Below are 22,331 nucleotides of genomic sequence, written 5' to 3'. Positions count from 1 at the left end.
CTTGATAAGTATTAGCTGTTATTTTAAATAATTTATTTAAATGTTCTCTTATAGTTGCTTGACATTTTTAAGGTAATGTCACAATTAGCTGTAGCAGATCCTATAAAGGACTAAAATAAGACTTTAAAATTTTTGATAGTGGGGCTGTATAAGAACAACTGAGACCAGCTCCGTAAAAGCCATTCAGCATTTATCTGGTCCATATGGGGCTTTTCTAAGTGAGTCCTCACTTATCCTCATGGAAATTTTTCATCTACTGGAGTTGCCTAAAATCATCATTTCTTAAATTATGATGAGGATTTTGGAATCATACAGGCTATGTTAAAAACTTGTAACAGACAAGAAAGCATTTTTGGGTCTCCACATCCTCATTACGTTTATTTGGTTAAGCTTGAGAGTCTAGATGTGTCAAACATTAAATTAATTAGTTTCCTTATGAGGCTTTGTCTTTGAAACAGAAGCCAAGTCTGTCTACAAAAGGCAGTGAGGAGTTCCCTGGCGGTCCAGTGGTTAGGACACAGCGCTTTCCCTGCCGAGGCCTGGGTTCAGTCCCTGGTCGGGGATCTGAGGTCCCGCAAGCCTCTCAGCTCAGCCAGAAAAGATGGGGGGTTGCGCAATGATATTGGACCCTCACAGTGTTTCTGCTGATTTGCCTGACCTAACTCAAGTTTCAGCGTTTAAATTGTCATTGTAATTCCATGTGGTTGCTCTGTGACGAACCACATGCAACCACAGGATTGTCGTATGTATGTGGAACCTCGTTTGTTCATGAGCTTCTTTTCCTACCAATAGATGTAGGTTTACATCATTCCATTGAATGGCTGTATAGTATTCCTCTTGATGTGTATGGACCATATTTTAATCAACTCCTTAGGGATGGGTGTCTAGATTATTTCCAGTTTCGAACTACTGTAAATACTAACAAATAGCTTTCTACATGTATCTTAGCACACTGTTCTATTATCTCCTTAGAAGTTTGTAATGAAAAACTCCTCTTTCTCATACTCTCACTATTTCACTGGTAACCACCAAATGTGTGGGGTTTTTTTCTACACCAAGTATTTCTCCAATTATCTGTGGATAACTACATGGGTGTCCTACAATTCAATTCAATTCTGACACTATCTTCATGAAATTAGTACACACCCACATGTTAGGGGCTCAGTCCCAATAAGACTGGCTGCCTACCCCCCCCCCCACCCCCCCGCTTCAGATGCTGATCCCAAGCCCAGGCTGTCACCTATGCTTCTGACCAACCAGCTGTACATCAGAGGGTCCCAGGACCCCCTCTTCCAGTTCAGTAGTTTGCTAGAGCAGCTCACAGAATGCTGGAAGACAGTTGACTTGCTAGATTACCTGTTTCCCATAAAGGATACAAGTCAGGAACAGCCAGATGGAAGAGATGCACAGGCCAGGTTTGGGGAAGGGGCACTGAACTTCCCCACCCTCTCGGGGTGCCCCACTCTCCTAGAGCCTCCATGCATTCACCGACACGGAAGCTCTTGGAGTCCCTTCAGTTAGCGGTTTTTGTGTGTGTGGAGGCTTCACTATATAGGCGTGATGGATTAAATGATTGGCCACTAGCGATGAGCTCACCCTCTAGCCCCTTTCCACTCCCCAGAGGTCAGGAGGGTGGGGCTGACCCCTAATTAGTTGGTTGGTTCCCCTGGCCATCCTTGGGGAGTTTCCGGAAGTCACCTCATTCAGTGTGGAGAAAAGGGAACCCTCCTACACAGCTGGTGGGAATGTAAATTGGTGCAGCCACTATGGAAAACAACGTGGAGGTTCCTTAAAAAAACTAAAGATAGAGTTACCGTATGATCCTGCAATCCTACTCCTGGGCATATATCTGGAGAAACCTCTAATTTGAAAATTTACATGCACCCCAGTGTTCGTACCAGCACTATTTACAATAACCAAGACATGGAAACAACCTAAATGTCCATTGACAGATGAATGGATAAAGAATATATGCACAACGGAATGTTACTCAGCCATAAAAAAGAATGAAATAATGCCATAAGTCAGACAGAGAAAGGCAAATATCATGATATCACTTATATGTGGAATCTAAAAAGTGGTACAAATGAACTTATTTATAAAACAAACAAATTCAGACATAGAAAACAAACTTGTGGTTACCAAAGGGGAAGGGTGGGGAGACAAATTGGCAGTATGGGATTAACAGATACACACTACCATATATAAAATAAATAAACAGCAAGGATTTACTGTATAGCACAGAGAAGTATATTCAATATCTTGTAGCAAACTATAATGGAAAAGAATCAGAAAAAAAAGAATATAGATAAATATGTGTATATATATGTATAACCGAATCACTGTACACCTGAAACTAACACAATATTGTAAATCAACTCTACTTCAATTAAAAAAAAATCGTCACCTCATTCACGTAAGCCCAGGTGTGGTTGAAAGGGGCTTGTTATGAATATAAAAAGATACCCTTATCCTCTTATCACTTAGGAAATTCCAAGGGTCTTCAGAGCTCTGTTCCAGAAATGGAGGAGGACCACATGTGTATTTTTTATTATAAGTCACAATGTCACATAATTCCTAGAAATGAAAGTGGATCAAAGAGAATGCACACTTCCAAGAGAAAGACCATATCATCATGCTCTCATCAGCAGCATGTGCGTGTCTAGCTAACACTGGATTTTGCCAGTCTTTTACCTTAGTGGCAACTTGATGGGCAAATACTGTTTTTCTCACACTTTTAATAACTAGTGGGGGGAACTTTAAAAAGAATTTTAGCAACTATTTGTATTTCTGCTTTTATGAGTTATTAAATGTACTTAGCCCACTTTTGGTATTTCTTACTGTTTTATAAAACCTTTCTATTACAGTAGTAAATATTTGTCTTTCTGTTGTGTTGTAAATATTTTTCCTGGTTATTTGTTTTTTTAACTTGTTCACATTGTTTTCTGTTACATGGAAATCTAAAATTTTGAAGTAGTCACAATTGACAATTTCCCATAAATTTTTTGATATCGTACTTAGGACTTCCCTACTCCAAGAGTCCCTACTCCAAGGTAAAAATATTTATCTGTTTTTGTCTCTAACTCCTTTAATTAAGATGTAGCTCACATATCACATGTTGGGCTGCACCCTACAGGCCTGCAAGCCCTGTAATTGCCCAGTCGCGAGACCAAAGAAAGAGCCTGGTGGTGGCGACAGAGACATCAGTAGTTTATTGGACCCAGGATCTTACCTCTGAAGCAAAGTCCTGCAGTGGCACCTCCGGCTGTGGGGCGGGGTGGGGGTGAAGGTTACAGGGGGATGGACATCAGGTCGGCTGGTTACCAGGGAAACTATCCTAGTGGAGCCGTTCTGATGGGAAGATTAGGACGGTCAGTAGCTGGGGCCGGGGACAAGCATGTCGGCAGTTACTGATCAGACTCTGTGATTAAGAGGGAAGGTCAGCCAGGTGAGTAGGGTGTAGGTGAGGCAGGGACTGGTCCAGCAGGGGATGTCCAGAGAGCAAGAGAGCAGCCATCTTGGGGGGCTTGACGGTGCACCATAAAATTCACTCTCAGAGTAAACAGTTCACTGGTGTTTAGTGTTCAAAAAACAAAATTCAACCAAGTAAATTGAGGCTCTAATTGGCCTTATTAGGTGGCTTATGATTAGGGCAGCATCCCATCTAGCACCTAGAAGAAGCTCCCAGGGGTTGTACAAAACAGAAGGTTTTTATAGGGAGAAGGGTGGGGCAAGGGAGCTATTAGCCAAAGAAAAGGAAGGAATATTTTTGGTTCAAGACATCATTTGGGGGGAAGGGAACAGCAAGGGTTTCATCACGCAGATTGCCTCGTCTTCCTCTGGGGGTGGAGAGGGCCCATGTGGCAGACTACCTCCTTGGTGAAGACTAGAAGATTCCAGACTGGTTGATCAAGATTACATTTCTGGTGAAGGCCGAAACTGCAGTTAGGTCAAGTATCATGGGCTTTAGCACAAGTGACACAAGTGACCATTTTGGGCCTGTGGTTTTTCTCTTTTAACATTAAGTATATTCACAAACATCACCACCATCTAATTCCAGAACATTTTCATCACCTCAAACATAACTACTTTTAAGCCTCCATTTTTTGGTAATCAGGCATCCCTTTGTCTGGAGTTTATTTTGATGAAAGGAATGAGAGTGGCTGTGCAGACCGTCACTGGCACACAACTGCTCTCCTTCATGCTAAGCACCACAAGTCTGGTTTTCTGTAAGGTGGCAGTGTACCCAGCCCCCCACGGTGGGTAGCTGTGGCCACATGGCTCAGGGGTGATCAGGGAGATTGCTGTGTAGGGCCCCCGGAAAGGTGACTCCAAGAAGTGAGTCTGCTAGGAGAAGCACCGTGGATGTGACAGGGAATTATGACTGGGGCTCTGAGCCACTTCCCACCATGAACTTACCTTGAAGATGGACAGTCACAAGAACTTGGATGCCCGTGGGGTGCACAGCTGCCCTGCCTGCCCTCCTGGGGCTCCCTAGGAGATGGCAACTCGTCTTGCACTCAGGTCACCGCAGTCAGGTCCGACCCCGACGTGAGCACCTGAATGCAGTTCCAGCCGATCCTTGATCAGCTTTATTGTTTCCCCAGATGATGAGTCAGTTGTGGCAATATAGTAAACAATATGTGTGATTTCAGTGCCTTTTCCATAAACCAATTGTCCATAAAATCAAGCTTATTTCTAAATTCTATAACCTGAAACTCTAATTAGTATATCTCATAAACTTTTGAAGATTATTCGCCTCTTTTAATGTAGCAAACACTAACCTTGTGTTTGGAATTATGAATACTTAGACGTACTCTTCATTTCATGGAGCTCTTGCCAATGACTCATTCTCCTCTGTCTGGAAACTTCCACATAGTATGGTGACATCACCGTATACACTTGGCTTATAATTTGGAAGGTACATTCTTTTAGACATTAGCATTCTTGTTGGCAAAGAAAATTCTTGTTCACAAAACATCTCAGAGACAATTGATCAAATTTGTAGATTAGTTAACACTATTGTATCAGTGTTAGTTTCTGGTTTAGACAATTTTACTATGGCATGTTAACATGAAGGGAAGCTGGGGGAAGGCTACATGGGAATTCTATTGTTATAACTTTTTTGTACATCTAGATTATTTCAAAATTTCAGAAATATCATGTAACAAAGAATTTTGCCAAAGTGTAATCTTTGATCTTCTTAGGCCTTTCTCTCACTGGGCAGAGATAGGTTATGGCCTGGGCTCATGAATTCAATATTACAGCTGGTTATTGGGGCTCACAGAAAACTTCATCCCCTAACACTACCATGAGAACCAGGGATAAAGTTTTTAAAAAGTCTTACACCATTTTAGGTAAGTTAGATGTACATCCACACTCCCTGCAGAAAGCATAAAGTAAGCATTTGATAGTTCCAGTACAGTATTGTTAACTCTGGTCCCCATGCTGCACATTACATCCCCAGGACTTATTTTATAACTGTGAGTTTGTACCTTTTGACCCCCTTCACCCATTTTGCTCACCACCTCCACCCCCCTTCCACTGGCCACCACCACTTTGTCCTCTGTATCTATGAGTTTGTTTTTTTGTTTTTTTAGATTCCACATACAAGTGAGATCATATGGTATTTGTCTTTCTCTTACTTATTTCACTTAGCGTGATGGCTTTAAGTTCCATCCATGTTGTCACAAATGGCAGAATTTCCTTTTTAGAGAGGAATAATATTTTATATACCACATGTTCTCTAACCATTCATCCATTGATGGACGCTTAAAATTGTCTTCATGACTTGGTTATTGTACATAATGCTGCAGTGAATATGGGGATGCAGACATCTCTTGGAGATCCTGATTTCATTTCTTCTGGATACATACCCAGAAGTAGAATTGCTAAATCATTTGGTAGTTCTATTTTTAGTTTTTTGAGGAACCTCCATACTGCTCTCCACGGTGGCTGCACCAATCTACATTCCCGCCAACAGCGCAGGAGGGCTCCCTGTTCTCCACACCCTCGCCAGCACTTTTTTCTTGTCTTTTTGATAGTAGTCATTGTAACGGTTGTGAGGTGATATCTCATTGTGGTTTTGATTTGTATTTTTCTGTTGATTACTGATGTTGAGCATCTTTTCATGTACCTGTTAGCCACCTGTATGTCTTATTTGGAAAAATGTTTATTCAGATCTTCTGTCCATTTTCTAATCAGATTATTTTTTTGCTATTGAGCTGTATAAGTTCTTTATGTATTTTTGGATATTAACCCCTTAACAGATAGATGATTTGCAAATATTTTCTCCCATTCTGTAGGTTGTTACCTTTTCATTTTGTTGATATTTGTTTTGCAGAAGCTTTTTTATTTTATATTTTTTATTTATTTATTTTTGCTTTTGTTGTATTGCTTTTGGTGTCACATCCAAAAAATAATTGCTAAGATTTATGTCAAGGAGCTTACCACCTGTGTATTCTTCTAGAAGTTTTATGGTTTCAGGTCTTACGTTCAAGTCCTTAAGTCCATTTTGAGTTGATTTTTGTATATCGTTTAAGACTGGGGTCCAGCATCACTCTTTTGCATGTAGCTGTCCAGTTTTTCCAACACCATTTATTAAAGAGACTTCTTTCTTCATTGTATATTCTTGGCTTGTTTGATGTAAATTAATCGATCATGTATGCTTGGGTTTATTTCTGGGCTCTCTATTCTGTTCCACTGATCTATTTGTCTTTTTATGCCAGTACCATATTGTCATCAGAGTCAAAAGCCTCGGTGTCTTTTGAGTGAGAGATAGTCTCTTTAAAAAGTAGATAATCTGGCAGCGTTAAGTTCCATGTTTCAGGATCATGGATCCTAATCAGTAACCAACTGCTTTCCCGCTTATCTGTTATTGCTCGGCCGCAGAAGGCATCTGAGTTTGCGCCACTAGAATAAGAGCTGAGATCCCTATGTGACTTACTTAAGTAGGCACTCTGGTGCTGCTAGCGCTCACTTCAGGGCGGACTCGGGGCCTCGTCTTCGTCTTCGCGTGTCCTCTGCAGGCTCTCAGCTTCCCCGGGAGGAAGTTACCTGTCCACACCCTGTTGTCCATTGAGGTGTATCAGTACACGTTGACCTTGGTGTGAGGTCATCAGCCTGTATGAGGAATACTTTACAAGATCTGTCCCAGGAAACTCACCACTGCATCTTGGGACCTCGGAGTGAACACCATCTGTTTATTATGTCTGTCATACAGCCGCCTTTTTATGGGAAAAGTCATGTCTGAGGTGAGCATAAGGAGTGGTGGTCTGTGAGGTGGGAGGACTATTGGTGTGAGTTGTCTGGACCCCGAGTGCTCAGGAGCAGCCTGGGGAGCGTGTGGCCTTGGCTTGAGCTCCGAGTCTGACGTGGAGGGGCAGCGTCTGGAGGACGTCAGCCGGCTGACTCCCCACGGCCGGTGTCCTTGAAAGGAGATCCGAGCCGTACTCCACAGCCACTCCAGTTACCAAGTCAAACAATGAGAGAGAGGAGGCACTTTTCTTAAAAAGAGAGAGAGGGTAGCCATTTTCTCCCTGAACTCTCTTTAACTCATGGACGTGAGGAATCGCGTAACACACACGGTCTTCCTGTTTGGGGCCACTGCTAGCTCAGGTGTGCGGGGTGTTCATCGTATGGAGCTCAGCCTCCTTCTTGCCTTCTTTTGCTACCACTCGTTTCTTTCTTTTTTTTTTTTTTGGCTGCACCACACCACACGGCATGCGGGACCCTAGCTCCCCGACCAGGGATCGAACCCGCGCCCCCTGCAGTGGAAGCAAGGAGTCTTAAGCACTGGACCACCAGGGAAGTCCTCTTGCTTCTTTCTCTTCTCTGGTTCCACCTTAGTTTGTGCTATCTTGTGCTCATCAGAGCTCTTTGGTTGCAGGTGCCAGAAACCAAATTCACCAAGCTCAGGGAACACATCTGGATCTAAGGTACAGTTTGCAGCCAAGCCCAGCTGAGCCCACCACAGAGCAGGCAGCCCCCATCCAACAGATAAGTAATAAATGCTGCTTGTCATAAGCGTTTTTACAGCAATGGGACAATAAAATCATACTCCCTGATAAAATGAAACAAAACTGGGATTTACTAATCAAAATGGTAATAAACTAAATACCCAACCACCTGGAAAGGTAAAAATGGTATTTGTAAATAACTCCAGAAATTTATGGATTATACATGGATTTAAATAACATCACAGACTTTCCCTCTCCCAAGTGAGTCCTCCGCCAAACTCACGCTTCTTAGGGCCCCAACTCTTTCTTGGACGATGGCCAAGTTTTGAATGAGACCTGAAGAGGCTGTCATGTTACCGTACAAAAGTCCGTGTGGTGTTCGTGGCTTGACCTGAGAATGTGTTGTCGTCTTCAAACTGTCCAGAGAAGCAGCTACTCCACTGAAGTGCTTTTTTTTTTTTAACTGTTCTGTGGTTGTAACTTGGTCTCCCCAAGGCTTTGTTGGGCATGCTGTTCCAGAAGACTTGTCAATAAGAAAATCACCTGATTTGCCATCGACTTTCACAGCTGTGTGAGACTCACCCCTGAACACTCATGGGGTTTTCACTGCCATCTTCCCCAATGATGACCAACCCCAGATTTCCATCCTCACTGATTTTCCCTGTGTACCCGCTGCCTACAATTAACTAAGGCCTCGGTCAGTGGAGTGCTTGGTTGCAAAGAGCAGAGGCGGACCGTGCTCACTTAGCAGGAAAAGAGTTTACTGGAAGGACTTGACAGCTCGCAGATGCAGTGGGAAGGCTTGAGAAGTGGGATCAGAAAGCAGGCGGGACTGCCGGGGGTTTGGGCGGCCACACCCAGTCATCGTGCCCAGGGACAGGAGTGCAGGGACATGGTCACACCTGGCCCTTAGGGGCCTCTTACTATCACTGAGTGACCTGGGCATCCCTGGACTCTCCCCACAGATTCCAGGTTTGGGGCCTGGAATCAGACTGGCCCAGTCTTATCACACGGCTGTGCTCTGCCTCGTGGGCCTTCTGAACAGAAAAGTGAGGTCTGGGATCCAGCCTCCCTCTGCTGTCTCACAACAGAAGTGTTCACTCACTCTTTAAATCATTCTCCAAGTTAGTCTCCACATTTTGTAATGGGAAAAATCACATCAGAACAGCTCCACTGTGATAGTTTCGTGATAACCAGCCAACCTGACGTCCGTTCCCCCTGTAACTCCACCACTGAAAAGTGAGCACAGGCCAACATGCGTGGATTGACTCATTTAAATGGCATACATGTATATGGCTATATATAAATAAAACATGCCAGATGAGTGTTTTAAAAGGATGGGGTAGAAAATAAATAGGAGCATACATTTAGTATTTCTTCCCACACGACACTGGGCTGTTCTGCACCCGTGGCAGGCGTGCTCCTGGCCTTGGCAACCTGTCTATCTTTTTCCTCCCAGGCCGGGCTTCCTGTCTCCTTGCCTGCAGTTAGCTGTGGCTGCAGTCTTGTGTGCCAGGTGCCCTGGCGTGGCCACAAACGTCTCTGCCTCAGCACATGGGAGAGTCACTTGGGAGCCTGGGCAGAGCCACGAGCCACGGGCCACGAGCCAGGGTCCACTTAGAGAAGCCCCTCAGCCCTCACCCGCTGCCGAAGGGCTGGGGTTCAAAAGAACAGGCCGCTTTGTCCGTCCCTGAGGTTTGGGCCTTATCTGTTCCAGCAGCTGGGGCACCTCACCATCCAACTGCGCTTCATTCTTGTAAGCGACCGGGCTCCCAGGAAGATTTCGTGGATTTCTTCACGTATGAACTAAAACAGTATATGTGGCTCTAAGTCATTACTATGTGATTTACTATTTTCTGATGTTGAAACCACTGAATATTTTATTTTCATGTCTTGGGTTTATATATTCAAAGTGCTGAAGTACAACAGTAATTTATCCTATAGAAATAAAGCAGTTACTACAAAACAAGAATTAGGAGCGGCAGAGGACCTTTAGGTTGTGGTCGACACTAGCTGTAGGTAAGTACCCAGCCACGCGGGGGCCAGGCCTGGGAAGACAGATTATTGTAACCCTACCGGCAGCCCCCTGCGGGCCAATCAGAACCGCTGTGGAAATGGGCCAGCGAGCCAGGCTACTGTGTCAGAAGGGAGTCCCTTTACTGTTACGAGCAATTCCAGCTGGCCCACTAGAGGCAGAGCAAATCAGCAAATTACAGAACCTCTAAGACAGAAGTTTTTAGTCCATTCCTCACTTACCTCAACTGATTCAACTCATGAATCTGACGTTTTCTTTTTATAAAGACTAAAATTGGATGGGTTGTCAGCTTTTAAAATATCGTTAGCTTTCCTAAGTACACTACCAAAATTAAGGTAAACCTTTCCCCCTGAATTATATAATTTTATTCCTGTGAATTCAACATTCAAGAATTTTCTTTTGATAGCAAGAGCGGCAGAGAGGACACACGTGGAAGGGAGAAGTGTCCCCCAAGGAGAACTCCTCCAGAGCAAGGAGACACGTGTGGTGGAACACGTGTGAGCAGGACAGGAGGACCGTGTGCCGTGCCGAGGGGGCCGGGTGAGCCTGGCCGCCGACGGAGAGCGGGCTGAGGCAGATGGAGCACTCGGGGCTCTCCCGGAGCAGGGCCTGCAACACAGAAGGACACGGGGGTTTGTCACGCAGGTGGTTGGTTTCATCGTGATAGGAAGTTCCGGAAATTTAAGTGAGAACTGTATACTGACAGACGTGGATCTTCTAAAAATGAAGACATTTCATTCTGTGTTAAAATAGCATTAATTATATACGTACTCTGCTACTCTTGTGAAAAATGGGAAGGGATAGTAACACCCCTGGGATAACCCACTTTGAAACACAAATACTTTATAAAATGCTGAGCATTAATAATATAGGTTTTCTTTTAATTAAGCAATGAAGAGCAGTCTTTTTCAAATTTCTTGATACTGTGTAGCTGCTGAACTTCTTTATACATTTTCCTCTTTCTGTGATTTTCTAAGCAATTGTTTCCTCTGTGGGATTTGGAGTGTCGTTCTTTCACGGCTCCTACAGATGCAAGAGGAGGGCAGGCTGGGACCTGCGGGGAAACTCCGGGGGGCGGGGGAAGAGCATGTGGGGAGGCCTTTTCCCTCGGCGCTTTCACAAAATGCCATCATCAAAGCAGAATTTCACACTCAAGGGCCTTGGCACTCACCCCAGAGTGGGTGGTGAAGGTCCTGGGGCCCCACGTGGTGCGGGCACAGGCCGGGCCCCCCCTTTCCTGGTGGGTCCCCCCCCAGGCAGCACTGCAGAGCCGCTGGCTGCCCTGTCCCGGGCACAGCCTACCTGTGTCTGGATCTTCCCCCACTCCTCTTCCGTGAGCTCGTGGCCACACCTGTCCTCGAGCTGCTGCAGCACGCTGCGGTTGAGTGCCAGGCAGCGGTCGATCTCTGAGAAGAGCTCGTCTATGTCCGTGTGGTAAGAGCACAGCAGGCGGTGGCTGATTTCTGTGAACTGGGGACACGGCGGGGGCACACTTACACAAAGGCAGTGAGAAGTTCTGGAGGGAGGTTGAAGGGAAGCACCTTCTTGAGTCCCGACCACCCTTCCTGCTCATTTCCCTAAGGCCCTGCCTCTGAATAGTACTTCTTGGGGAAATAGACACACGGCGATTTCCTTAATCACTCCAAGTCCAGAGAATAGGCGCAGAGATTTTACCAGAACGGGGCACCTGGTTGTAAGCCTTGCTTGTTAGCAGGGAATACATTGATGAGAAGTTGAGAGGAGAAAGGATTAGAATTTTGCACAAGTAGTCACATGGTCATCCTGGTCTGGCACCAGCTACTCTAGTCTTCACAGGGACGGTCACTGCACAGGGCCGCTTTCCTGGGGCCACCACCAGGCCGTCGCTAATGAGAGCTGCTTCGCTTCCCCTTGCTCCACAACATCTTCCCCTGGGGTTGCAGACTATGAATGATCATTTTAGTGTGAACGTTTTAAAAAATGGTTTTTAAAAAACATTTAGAAAGTAATCTTTCCAAGAGAAAGATTATCTCCTTCTTTCAAACCGGTTATCATTTTGCTTTTCTCACCGAGCTCTAAGATCATAATTTTGAACCCCACCCCTTGCCTAAGGACCTTAAAAAATAAGCTGAGTTAATCAGTTATGGACAATTTTATGTCCCCTTGCTACAGAACACATCTTTAGGACTTACCTTAAAATCCTGTTTTCACTGCTAGCATAAATATGGAGACGGCGTGTTACATTTTATCTCAAACTTTTGTTCTGCTTTAGAAGCATTAGCCTTAAATACAGTCTCTAATATTCCGCCAAGCTCAGTCCTTTTATAAAGGTCTATATTTTGATACAAAAAGATTTAGAAAAGCATAGTGATCTCAGGACAAATGAGTTAGTTGTTGGCTGTGGCATGCTGTCGCCTCCTGATGGCAGCAAACCAGAATTGCCAGGATGAATGCATGCATTTGCAGTGCAAGTTCCCTCACCTGTGATTCGTAAAATGCAACATGCCTATATCACGTGGGAGGTATGTGGACTCATGCGTGACTTCCCCCAGATGGACCAAAGTGTGTGCATTTTTGGTCCATTAAGTGGTAACAGTTGCTCACTGCAAAGTAGCGAAACTGTGATATCCTCCAGCCTCCCTGCTCTGGACTCAGTCTGGCCTTTGGAAATGTTTACTGTGTGAGTCTCTCTGATCTCTGTGAATTGTAATCTCCCAAATTAGGAATCTTTAAGTCTTCTGTGTATACCCTTCCATCAAGGTGCCATCCACACCTTTTTAGAAAAGACAAGGTCGTATAGTTATTGGTTTATTAGAAATGTAACGTCTTAAACTTTTTAGGGTTTTTGTTAGTGTTTTGGTTACAGTTGTGCAGGTTTTAGATGGCTTGCCCATTTTCCCATAAGTCCTGCATGATTTTTCAGGAACATACACACATTAGCAGGGTTGCCTAGATAGGTGAGTGATATTGTGATTCCAAAGGGCTTCAAGATTCCAGAAGTCGGTCTCCTTAGATGGGCTGGGAAGGAAAAAGTTTCATGGATTTCAGTTACGTTTTAAAGACCTGGATTATCACTGTGGGTTCAAATCCAGACTCTCAGTTACCAGCTGAGTGACCTTGGGCAAGTTACATTCATTGTTGAGGGAATCTTATGAGAAAAGACTGGGCAAGTTCATTTGTACCCCCTCCCTTTTTTTTAGATTCCACATACAAGCGCTATCATATGATATTTGTCTTTCTCTGCCTGACTTACTTCACTCAGTATGAATTTATCTACAAAACAGAAATAGAGTCACAGATTTAGAAAACAAATTTATGGTTACCAGGGGTGAGGGGAGAGGGATAAATTGGAAGACTGGGATTGACATATACACACTACTATATATAAAATAGGTAACTAATAAGGACCTACTGTATAGCACAGGGAACTCTACTCAGTACTCTGTAATGACCTATATGGGAAAAGAACCTAAAAAAGAGTGGATATATGTATATGTGTAACTGATTCACTTTGCTTTACACCTGAAACTAACACAACATTGTAAATCAACTATACTCCAATAAAAATTTAAAGAAAAGAAAAAGGCCTGTGAACAGCTGGGGCACAGGAGTAAATGGTTTTTATTAAAGAGATTTGGGGATAGGGCTGTATTTGGTCTTATTTTTTTTCTCTCCCTGATCTTCTCAAAGTGCTGTATGATATACTTGGAAAAAACCCTTTTAGTATAATTGTTTTAGAACTTGCTAAAATGTAAGACTTCACCAGCTAGTCTAGATCGACACCGTCTGCAAGAAATGTCACGTGAGCCATGTCTAATCTTAAAATTTATAGGAGCCACATTAAGAAAAGTTTCTAAATAGGTGGAATTAAATTTAATATTTTACGTAACCCAGCATATCCAAAATATTTATCACTTCAAAATGTATCAGTTGAATAAGCTGTTGAGATCTTTATATTCTTTCCTTCCTGAAAGGCTTTGAAATCCGAGCATGCTGTGCCCGTGCATCACATCTCCATTTGGACTGGACGGCCACAGGTGGCTCGTGGCTCCCTGCACTGGACAGCGTGGCCTGGCGGCTCAGAAAGACACTAGAAAGGAGTGACCTCACGTCTGGGCACAGAGAGGTAGCCAACCCAGGGCCACTCCGATAGCTCCTCTGTTAAACGTTTGAAGGCTGATGTAAATGGTAGGGGTGATCTGTTGTTTAAAGAGTGTGACAGTGGCGGCTGTCACCTGCTGGCTGTCGTGCTCGTCCTTCCAGCACAGAGCGGTCTGCAGAAGGCGTCCCATCCAGAAACCACATTCCCCGTTCCCCCTGTGCTAGGTGGGGCCACGTGACACAGCGTTTCCAATGGGAATGGGGTCTCTGGGCTGGACACACAGGTCTCTGAGGCCCAGGGGATGGTAGGGCAAAAGGATGGGGGGGACAGTATCTGTGTCCCACAGGGTGGCACGCTGCGACTCAGGTCACTGAAGCTTCTATTTTCAGTCGTTGAAATTAGGGGTTTATTTGTTTCAGCAATTAGCAGTGTCCTGGCTGAGAGACTGTGGCTGTTTCATGGAACTGGGCAGGATGAAAGGAACTCAGCCCATCAAACCTCGCAGTCATTTAGGTGTGTGATGCGCGGAACATGTTCTCCGTGGACGTGGAGGACTTTCCCATTTCAAGTATCCTACTCTACTGGACATCCCATGTGCGCAGTTTGTCTGTTCATTTGTTTTTATGTGGACAACCTGGCGGGATGCCATGTCTGTGTAAGTCACCTCCATCAGAAGGTGCCTTCGCGGACCTGGTGTTCCCTCTCAATTCCCATCCGTCCCGCAAGAAGACTCGAGCCTGCGCGGGAAGGGGGCAGCGGCTGTGGTGAGTGAGCCTGCCCAGCCTTGGTCCCCGGGTGTTAACAAGGATGCGTGCTGGGTTTCAGGGAAAGGCCGTGCTGTAACACGGCAGGCGGCCCACGGGGTTTGAATCCAGGCACCTGTGTTTTGGGGTTTTGCATGCAGTTGTTTTTCAGCCGTACTTGGAGGTCTGGAGGAAGATGCTTTTCCATCTATGAATCCAATTCTGTTTCTTGCTGATTCTAATTACACTTGCCTGCCAGCTGGATCCTAGCTTATGGGCTCCAGCTGGCAGTGTTTCATTTTCTCTGTTCCTCAGCCTTTCAAATACCTGATAAACTCCAAATAAATTATTGAAAGTAGAAGAGTTCCCTATACTTTATAAAAGGAAGAATTACTTGGAAATGCATACAACTGCCTTCCAATTAATGTTTTATAATTCAAGTTTTCTGTAAATTGGGTTTTCTTGAAGTGTGAGATATTTCCCATATAGACCTGTAAGGTAAGGTCTTTTCTTCCTCCAAAATTATACCTCAGAGTAAAAAGGATCACGTTCTATTCCAGACCTTACAGAGTATCTCAGATTATGAGGTATGTTCTCAAATTAGTTCTGAACAGAAGTGCTACTTGGAGCAGACAGGTTGGTGTGAAAGGATCGCAATGCTGCTTCTCAGGTGAGGTCCCCGGACCCGCAGCATCTGCATCACCTGGTAACTTGTCAGCAATGCCAACTCCCGGGCCAGCCCAGCCCTCCTGGGTCAGAACCTGCAGGTAGGAAGCAGCCGTCTGTGGTTTAACAACCCCCACGGGGTTCTGATGCTCACTCATGCTTGAGAACTGCCATCATAGAAGTTTCCCGATTAATTTTTGAGTCAAAGTTATTTAACACAGCTTTAGTCATCATTCCTGGAGACGTAACCACCCAACTCCAAGTGTGAGGTGTCCCCATGAGCTTTCAAAGGTCACTTAGAGCAACAGAGTAAATGTGGAGGCCACGAGTATTTATATATCCCTCTCTGTATATATACGTTAATGTTGTCACGTGTGTGGCGAGGTATCTCTGTGGTGCTCTTCCTACACGTTGAGTGAGTTCTCACGGCTTGAGTTGGAGCTAGTGTGCATGCTGCTGGGTCCCACGTGGCCCCAGTGGGGACGGTCCCCGCTGTCGCCTCCCTGCGCTGCGGGCCGCCTCCATTCCTTCTCACTGTCAGCTCGGGCGCTGGGAGTGCTGCACTCAACGCTGGCCCACCGTGCAGAGCTCTCCCTGGGTCCCCGCCTCTGTCTGTCTGTGGGTCGCTCTGTACACCAACTACGGGGGACACAGCAGAACCACTAGCTGAAGAAACGGGCTCGTCAGTTTCGCAGATGCAGCTAGTGCCTGTGCAGAGGGCGGGTCTTAACGCGCCCGGCCGGCCTCGCTGGCCTCCGACCCTCACAGTCCGCTCCCTGCGCCTTCGTCTCCTCGGGGTTTCCTCCATGACACGGCTGGTTGAAACTGATACCGTTTTCAACGGAGTGTTTCCTGCCTCTTTCCCTCCAGGAAGGTGGGGCGCGCCCAGAGGAGGCAGTGAGTCTGGTGGGGAAGCAGGCAGGGGCTCCGGGGCGACGCTCGGGTCTGCGGAGGCCGCTGGAAAACAGCGGCTCCCCACCCGGAACCACGTTCTGAACGGGCGAGGTGCAGGGTCAGTGCCGGACGCAGGTGCGCTCGTTTGTATTTTCCTGTCCGCCTGGCATCACTTTCACACTCGTTAACGACCATGCTTTCTTCCTCGGCTTAAATGGAAAGCATGTCGTAAATGAGAAGAATAACAATCCCCTTTATATGCAGTGGTGGTTAAAGACTTAAAATGCAGGTTATTCAACCTAAGCTAAGTAATTTTGCCTTTACCCTGCCGTTTAGCTGTGGCAGGGTGAGGGATAGAAAGCACAGACGGGTCCCGGAGGAGCCTGGGCCAGGCCGGGCCGGGCCGGGGCACATCTTGTTCCTTTAAGGACAGGGCGCCCAACCCAGCAGGAAGGCGGGGTGGGGCCGGGGGAGGGTGCGGAAGAGAGGGTCTGACTGCGAGGTGCAGGGGCAGGAGGGGCGGGCAGGCGTGGGCCAGGCGCCCCCAGCTGCTCCCTCGCCCTCACCGCCTGCAGGGGACACTGCCGTCCCCACCTCGCCCTCCATCCCTGATGCCAGCTTCTCCTCCCCGGGCCTCGCCCCCGCCTCTCCTCAGGAAAGGCACTACTTTCCCGTAGGGATCTTCCGGTCTGGCCAGACTCGCTCAGCCCACGAATGACTGTCATGCTCCTCCGTCCCTGCGACCCCTGCACGGCCGTGCGTCCCCCGTGCCTGGGCTGGACGTGCGCGCTCTCCGGACGCCCAGAGAGCACTTTTGGCCCCTTCGCTTGACACTTGTCACCGGCTAGGTGCTCATACCTTTTTCCTGTGTGTATTTCTTATCTCCTCGTTCCTTAGATTCATCTTGGCGAGGCCCTTGGCGTTCAATAAAAAATGTCGACTTTAGTTTGCAATAGATTAGAAATGGAGACACATACATGCCCTAATGTGCATATTCTAAAGGAGTGCAGTACAAGTTCCTTTGTGGGGACTGAAAAAAAGGACAGTGTCTGCGTGGAATGATGCTGAAGGAGCCTGCCGTGTCAAGATTCAGTGGAGCATCAATGTTTGGCTTCTAATTATAACACTGACGTTAGCTTGTTAATAAACATACCGAAAATCCTTCAGTATATATTTATGGCAAATTTCTAAAAGTGAACTGATGTGACCGTCTTTATTCTTGTGCTTCAAGTATTGGAAAGTTAACAAGGGTAATATTGTAAAAACTTAAATCAGCTTATATTTACGGACTCCCTATCGTGGCCAGGTCAGAGCAATGTCCTAAGTGTAGCTATTAAGAAATATTTCTCAAATGTCAAATTCCTGTGTGATTAGCATCCTTCTGCTATTTACTGCCTCACTGTCACACGGGTCAGAGGCCTTCAGGGATTGAAAAGGCAAGCACCACACACGTAAAGACGATTGAGTTCTAGCTTTCAAACTAGTGGTTAATATTAATTCTACGGACAAAATACATAAAATTTTCAATGAAAAAAATGAATATCTTCTTATATTTTTCTTTTTCAGTCTCACATTTCAGACATTTGATAAATTAAGTAATTACGAATTCAGGTTATTGATATATAAAGCAATTACTGGTCATTTACAAGTACATCCTGGCTAAACAGTAAAAAAAAATATACTAACAAAAGTGCCCAGGTGAACTCTGTCTGCCCAGGAGGCCCCTCTCAGCATCCGTCTTGATGTCAGCAATTGCTTACTAATGTGTTGACTTACGGCCGCCCTCAAAAGCAAAGTGAAAAGCCTGGAATTTACAGCATATCAATGAATCAGTTGATAAGCTTTTACTGGTTTAATATCCTCCCCGTCTTGCTGCTTGGAGCCACTTCAAGTTAGCAACAGAATGTTTGCCATCTCTATGTGATAAAGGAAGTCAAAGGACTAAACAAACTTTAAGACCATTATGCTGTTTGACGAGATGTAAATGAAAAAAAGTAAGAGAAATCTCCTGCGGGAGGGTGTGGGAGCGGCAGCCCCTAAAGTCACCCACAGCATCTGACAAATCCCTAACCTCACTTTTTAAACAATGCTCAGGACTTTTAGCCTGGGTTGAGATAGTATAATGCATTTGAAAAGTTTTAACTGCAGCAATAAAAGGCCATACCTCAATTATATGACATATGCTAGCAGAATTTCTAGATAAGGATCAAAGGCATTCAAGGACCAACCACTGCATTCTGGGCAACACCTGGGCTTTCTGTACACACTGGTGGCAGGTATGAGCACAGCGGCTCTAGTGACCTCTCCAGGCGGCTTTGATCTGAGTTCACCGGACGACGCGGGAGCGCACCGGGCCTCCTGGATCATCCCTAGGGCCCCAGCGCCCTCCATGACACAGGCGCTGCTGACTCAAGGTTACTTCTGACACTTACTTGTGGGTACAAGACGCAGCATTTGACCCGTGCAGTTCTTACCGCGGGACTGCTATCTATTTAAAAGAACCTACAGTGTAACACAACTTCACTTTGCTCTGCTTCAGTCTTGTTAGGAATGTGCCAGCGATATTTCAAAGCAAGGCAGATCTGCGAAGAGAAATCCTCAGCATATGGAAGCATGGCTATTTGTACAAAGATGACCTCTGTATTCTACTTATTAGTTAAGACCCAGTAGATGCAGGAAAACTAAGGTAAGGAAAGACTTCATTAATCCCCTCTGCAACAGAAGAGTGAAAATGCAAGGCCACAGTTCTTTTGCAAGTAAGATAGATTAATTTGTAAAAATAGAATGGCCTGAGCTAATCTAATCTAGAGTATTAAAAACATATCCATCTTGGTGAGAGCTTGAAACTTTAAAGGAAACAAGCACTTCCTCATTTATTGTGCCTAAAAATATCACATTATTATCCCTCTTTGCCTTTCTTTTCTGTTGATTAGACTTCTTTTCCCTGAAGGTAATTAAACCAGTGGTTCCCAAGTATGACAAAGAAGTTTTCACCCATCTGCCAGAAGAGAAAAAAAGTGAATTCAGTGGAGTGAAATTTTTTAAAGCTAAATGGTTCAGTGTAAAGGCATATCCTTTAGTATGTGGTCAAGCATTTCCAACTTTCCTGGTGTTGAAAAATAGTCCTCCTTTTATGAGATGATTCTGATGGTTTTAACTCTTACTTGGCAAAATAGAAAGGTTTTGAAAGTTGGCAGTGACCTTGTTGGAGCCCTGAGTCTCTCTTTGACCATCTGTAGACTCCAAAGGTCTGGAGGCCACTGGAATACAGAATGGCAGCAGGCTGCTGGGGGAGAAGGCAGAAGCTGCTGCAACGTCTTGGTCTCACTGACTAATGAGGCGGTGGATCTGACATTTATTTATCCGCCTTGGACAGCAGGATGCATCACATGATCTATTTCTTCTAGTAATTTGCAATTTCAATTGTTTAGACTAAACATAAGACGAATTTGCATTAATTTAACTGTCACCAGTGGTGAGTATGGAGATACAGCTTAGAAACGTGGTTGGTGGTTGCACGTCACCCCGGATTCAAGAACGGTGGTTCCACAGATAATGAAGAGTTTTACCGTACCTGATACTGTAGTCACTGCACATTTTGCTTTGTAAACACTCCAATTTCTAAAATTCAAACACTGGATCCCTAATAGTCCACTGATCTAAAGTTCTGTGCACATTTATGTTGTGAGGAGGGTGACGGGGTGAAGACACGGGTGTCAAAACGCAGAGCTGAGAGGCAGGCCTGTGCAGGAAACCTGGCACTCCTGGAATGTCCCTGTCACAGAGCTGGGCTCCCGCCCAAAGGAGCCTTGATAAACTCACTGTTCACTTTGGCTTTGGAATTTATCTTTCACTGCATCTATCACTAGGAAACCTACGGACCCCAATTCTTCTGAAGCTGGGCTTCAGGATACAAGTTTAGTTCTGAAAAACTGTAAAGATGAATATAATGAGAATCCAGGACCAAGAGTTATATTTTTACTTTAAATATCTTAATCTGTGATTTCTAGATTTTAAAGCCTCATTATACGGACAAGCTTAAGTTAAAGTATTTTTACAGGTATTTAAAGGAAAATGATCAGTTCAAACTTATTTTTTTACTGAAACACACGTATGTTCCTTGATGAACTGAATAAAATTCAGTTTCTATCATTAGAAAAATGCTATTTAATTCTTTTTGTAAAATAGGGTATGCTATTAAACTAAGATAAAAGTCTTTCCTAAAGGCACCTCTGGATGATGATTTCTTTACTAACTCAGGGTGCAAGGTTGTTTCATATGTCTAACATTCTTTGTCATCAGGCTGTTCTAGTATTGCACCGTGAAATACTTATTCTACTCACAGGATTACATCTTTTAAAAACCACAAGAAAATAGCCGAAACCCCTAAATAATATATGTGTCTTAATGTATGCGTAAGCCAATGCTCCACTGTTACTAAAAATCCAAGTGAAGGCGGTCCCTTTGCCTTGCCCACCGTCAGTGTGTCCAGTACTTTTCTGCACAGTGGCCTGGCGAGGTGGGGGCCGCTGACCCCTCGCTCCACCTGCAGCGTCAGGAGGGCTTTCGAAGCTCCTACCTCACACCGGGGTCACCAGGCCGTTCCCCCTGCCAGAGCGCAGGCAGAGCTCAGTGCCCAGTACGACATCTATGTTGTAATCTACTAATTTTATTTATTCACTTAAAAAGTATTTACATAATTAATCCAAGTGGAACTTTTCTGAGGATAAGGTATGAAGTAATGTCTATTTTTCTCCTTCACATGAATGCATAAATTAATTGATTTTCTCAATCTTTTTCTTCACTGATCTCATATGTGTCCTTTACTGTAGACTTAGAATCCCTGTGCACTGAGGTGGGTGACTTTCTACTGGTTCATCTAACATTTCACAAGAATCTTAGTTACCAAAATTTTATATATATTTTGATATTTAACAAGGATGTTCTCCCTCATTACAGCTTTATTGGGATATAACTGATGTACAACATGGTGTAAGTTTAAGGTGTACAATGTGATGATTTGATGCATTTATATGTTGGGAAACGATGGCCACCGGAGGGTTAGTTAACACCCCCACCATCTCATACAGTTACCATTTCTTTTTTGTGGTGAGAACGTTTCAGATCTCTTGGCAACTTTCAAGGCTATAATACCATATGGTTAACAGTAGTCACCACGCTATGCATTAGGACATCTCCTAACTGGAAGCTTGCTCTCTGACCGGCATCTCCCCGTTCCCCCCGCCCCTCTCCCCAAGCCCCTGGCCACCACCATCTGCTCTGTTTCTGTGAGTTTGACTTTTTTAGATTCTACACATAAGTGGAATCATACCATATTTGTCTTTCTCTGTCTGATTTATTTCATTTAGCATAACGTCCTCAAGGTTCATTCATGTTGTTGCAAATGGTAGGATTTCTTTCTTTCTCTTGGCTGAATTCCATTGTAGATGTACCACATCTTCTTATCCATTTATCTGCTGACTGACACTTAGGTTGTTTCCGTGTCTTGGCTGCTGTGCCTAATGCTGCCATGAACATGGAAGTGCAGAAATCTCTGTGAGATCTTGATTTCATCTCCTGTGGAAGGAGAGATGCCCAGGAGTGGAATTGCCGGATCATATGGTAGTCCTACTTTTAATTTTTTGAGGAACCTCCATACTGTTCTCCATAGAGGCTGCACCAATTTACATTCCCACCAACAGTGCAGGAGGGTTCCCTTTTCTCCACATCACCAGCACTTGGTATTTGTTGTCTTTTTGATGACAGTCATTCTAAGAGGTGTGAGGTGGTGCTCTCATGGTGGTGCTGATTTGCATTTCCCTGATGATTAGTGATACTGAAGACCTTTTTCATGTACCTGTTGGCCATTTGTTATGTCTTCAGAAAAATGCCTATTCACTCCCTCTGCCCAGTTTTTTAATCAGACATTTGGGTTTTTTGGCTATTGAGTTGTA

At 44.8% G+C, this 22,331-nt stretch overlaps 2 protein-coding genes across 11 annotated transcripts in view; one reads left to right on the top strand and one right to left on the bottom strand.

Moving 5' to 3' along the window:
* Positions 1 to 16,512, top strand: part of LMBR1 (limb development membrane protein 1) — a 163,417-nt gene extending 146,905 nt beyond the window's left edge. For 2 of the 5 annotated variants that reach the window (XM_082472642.1, XM_082472636.1), the window contains 2 exons: positions 13,947 to 14,098; positions 14,494 to 16,512. In XM_082472642.1, the coding sequence (XP_082328768.1) occupies positions 13,947 to 14,098; positions 14,494 to 14,595 (254 nt within the window). In that variant the 3' untranslated portion in view covers positions 14,596 to 16,512. Of the gene's footprint in view, positions 1 to 13,946; positions 14,161 to 14,493 lie in introns of all 5 variants that reach the window. The other 3 variants (XM_082472635.1, XM_082472639.1, XM_082472641.1) reach the window with 3 other exon arrangements.
* RNF32 (ring finger protein 32) overlaps positions 2,034 to 22,331 on the bottom strand; it is a 50,111-nt gene continuing 29,813 nt past the window's right edge. For 5 of the 6 annotated variants that reach the window (XM_082472659.1, XM_082472661.1, XM_082472658.1 and 2 more), the window contains exons 8-9: positions 11,296 to 11,463; positions 2,034 to 10,602 (exon numbers count right to left, since the gene is read on the bottom strand). In XM_082472659.1, coding sequence (XP_082328785.1) covers positions 10,372 to 10,602; positions 11,296 to 11,463 — 399 coding nt within the window. In that variant the 3' untranslated portion in view covers positions 2,034 to 10,371. The other variant, XM_082472664.1, reaches the window with a different exon arrangement.

This window comes from Balaenoptera physalus (genome assembly GCF_965194825.1).
Source record: "Balaenoptera physalus genome assembly, chromosome: 8".
NCBI lineage: Eukaryota > Metazoa > Chordata > Mammalia > Artiodactyla > Balaenopteridae > Balaenoptera > Balaenoptera physalus.
The sequence above is the reverse complement of the archived record's forward strand: the minus strand, read 5'-3'. Positions and strand labels throughout refer to the sequence as shown.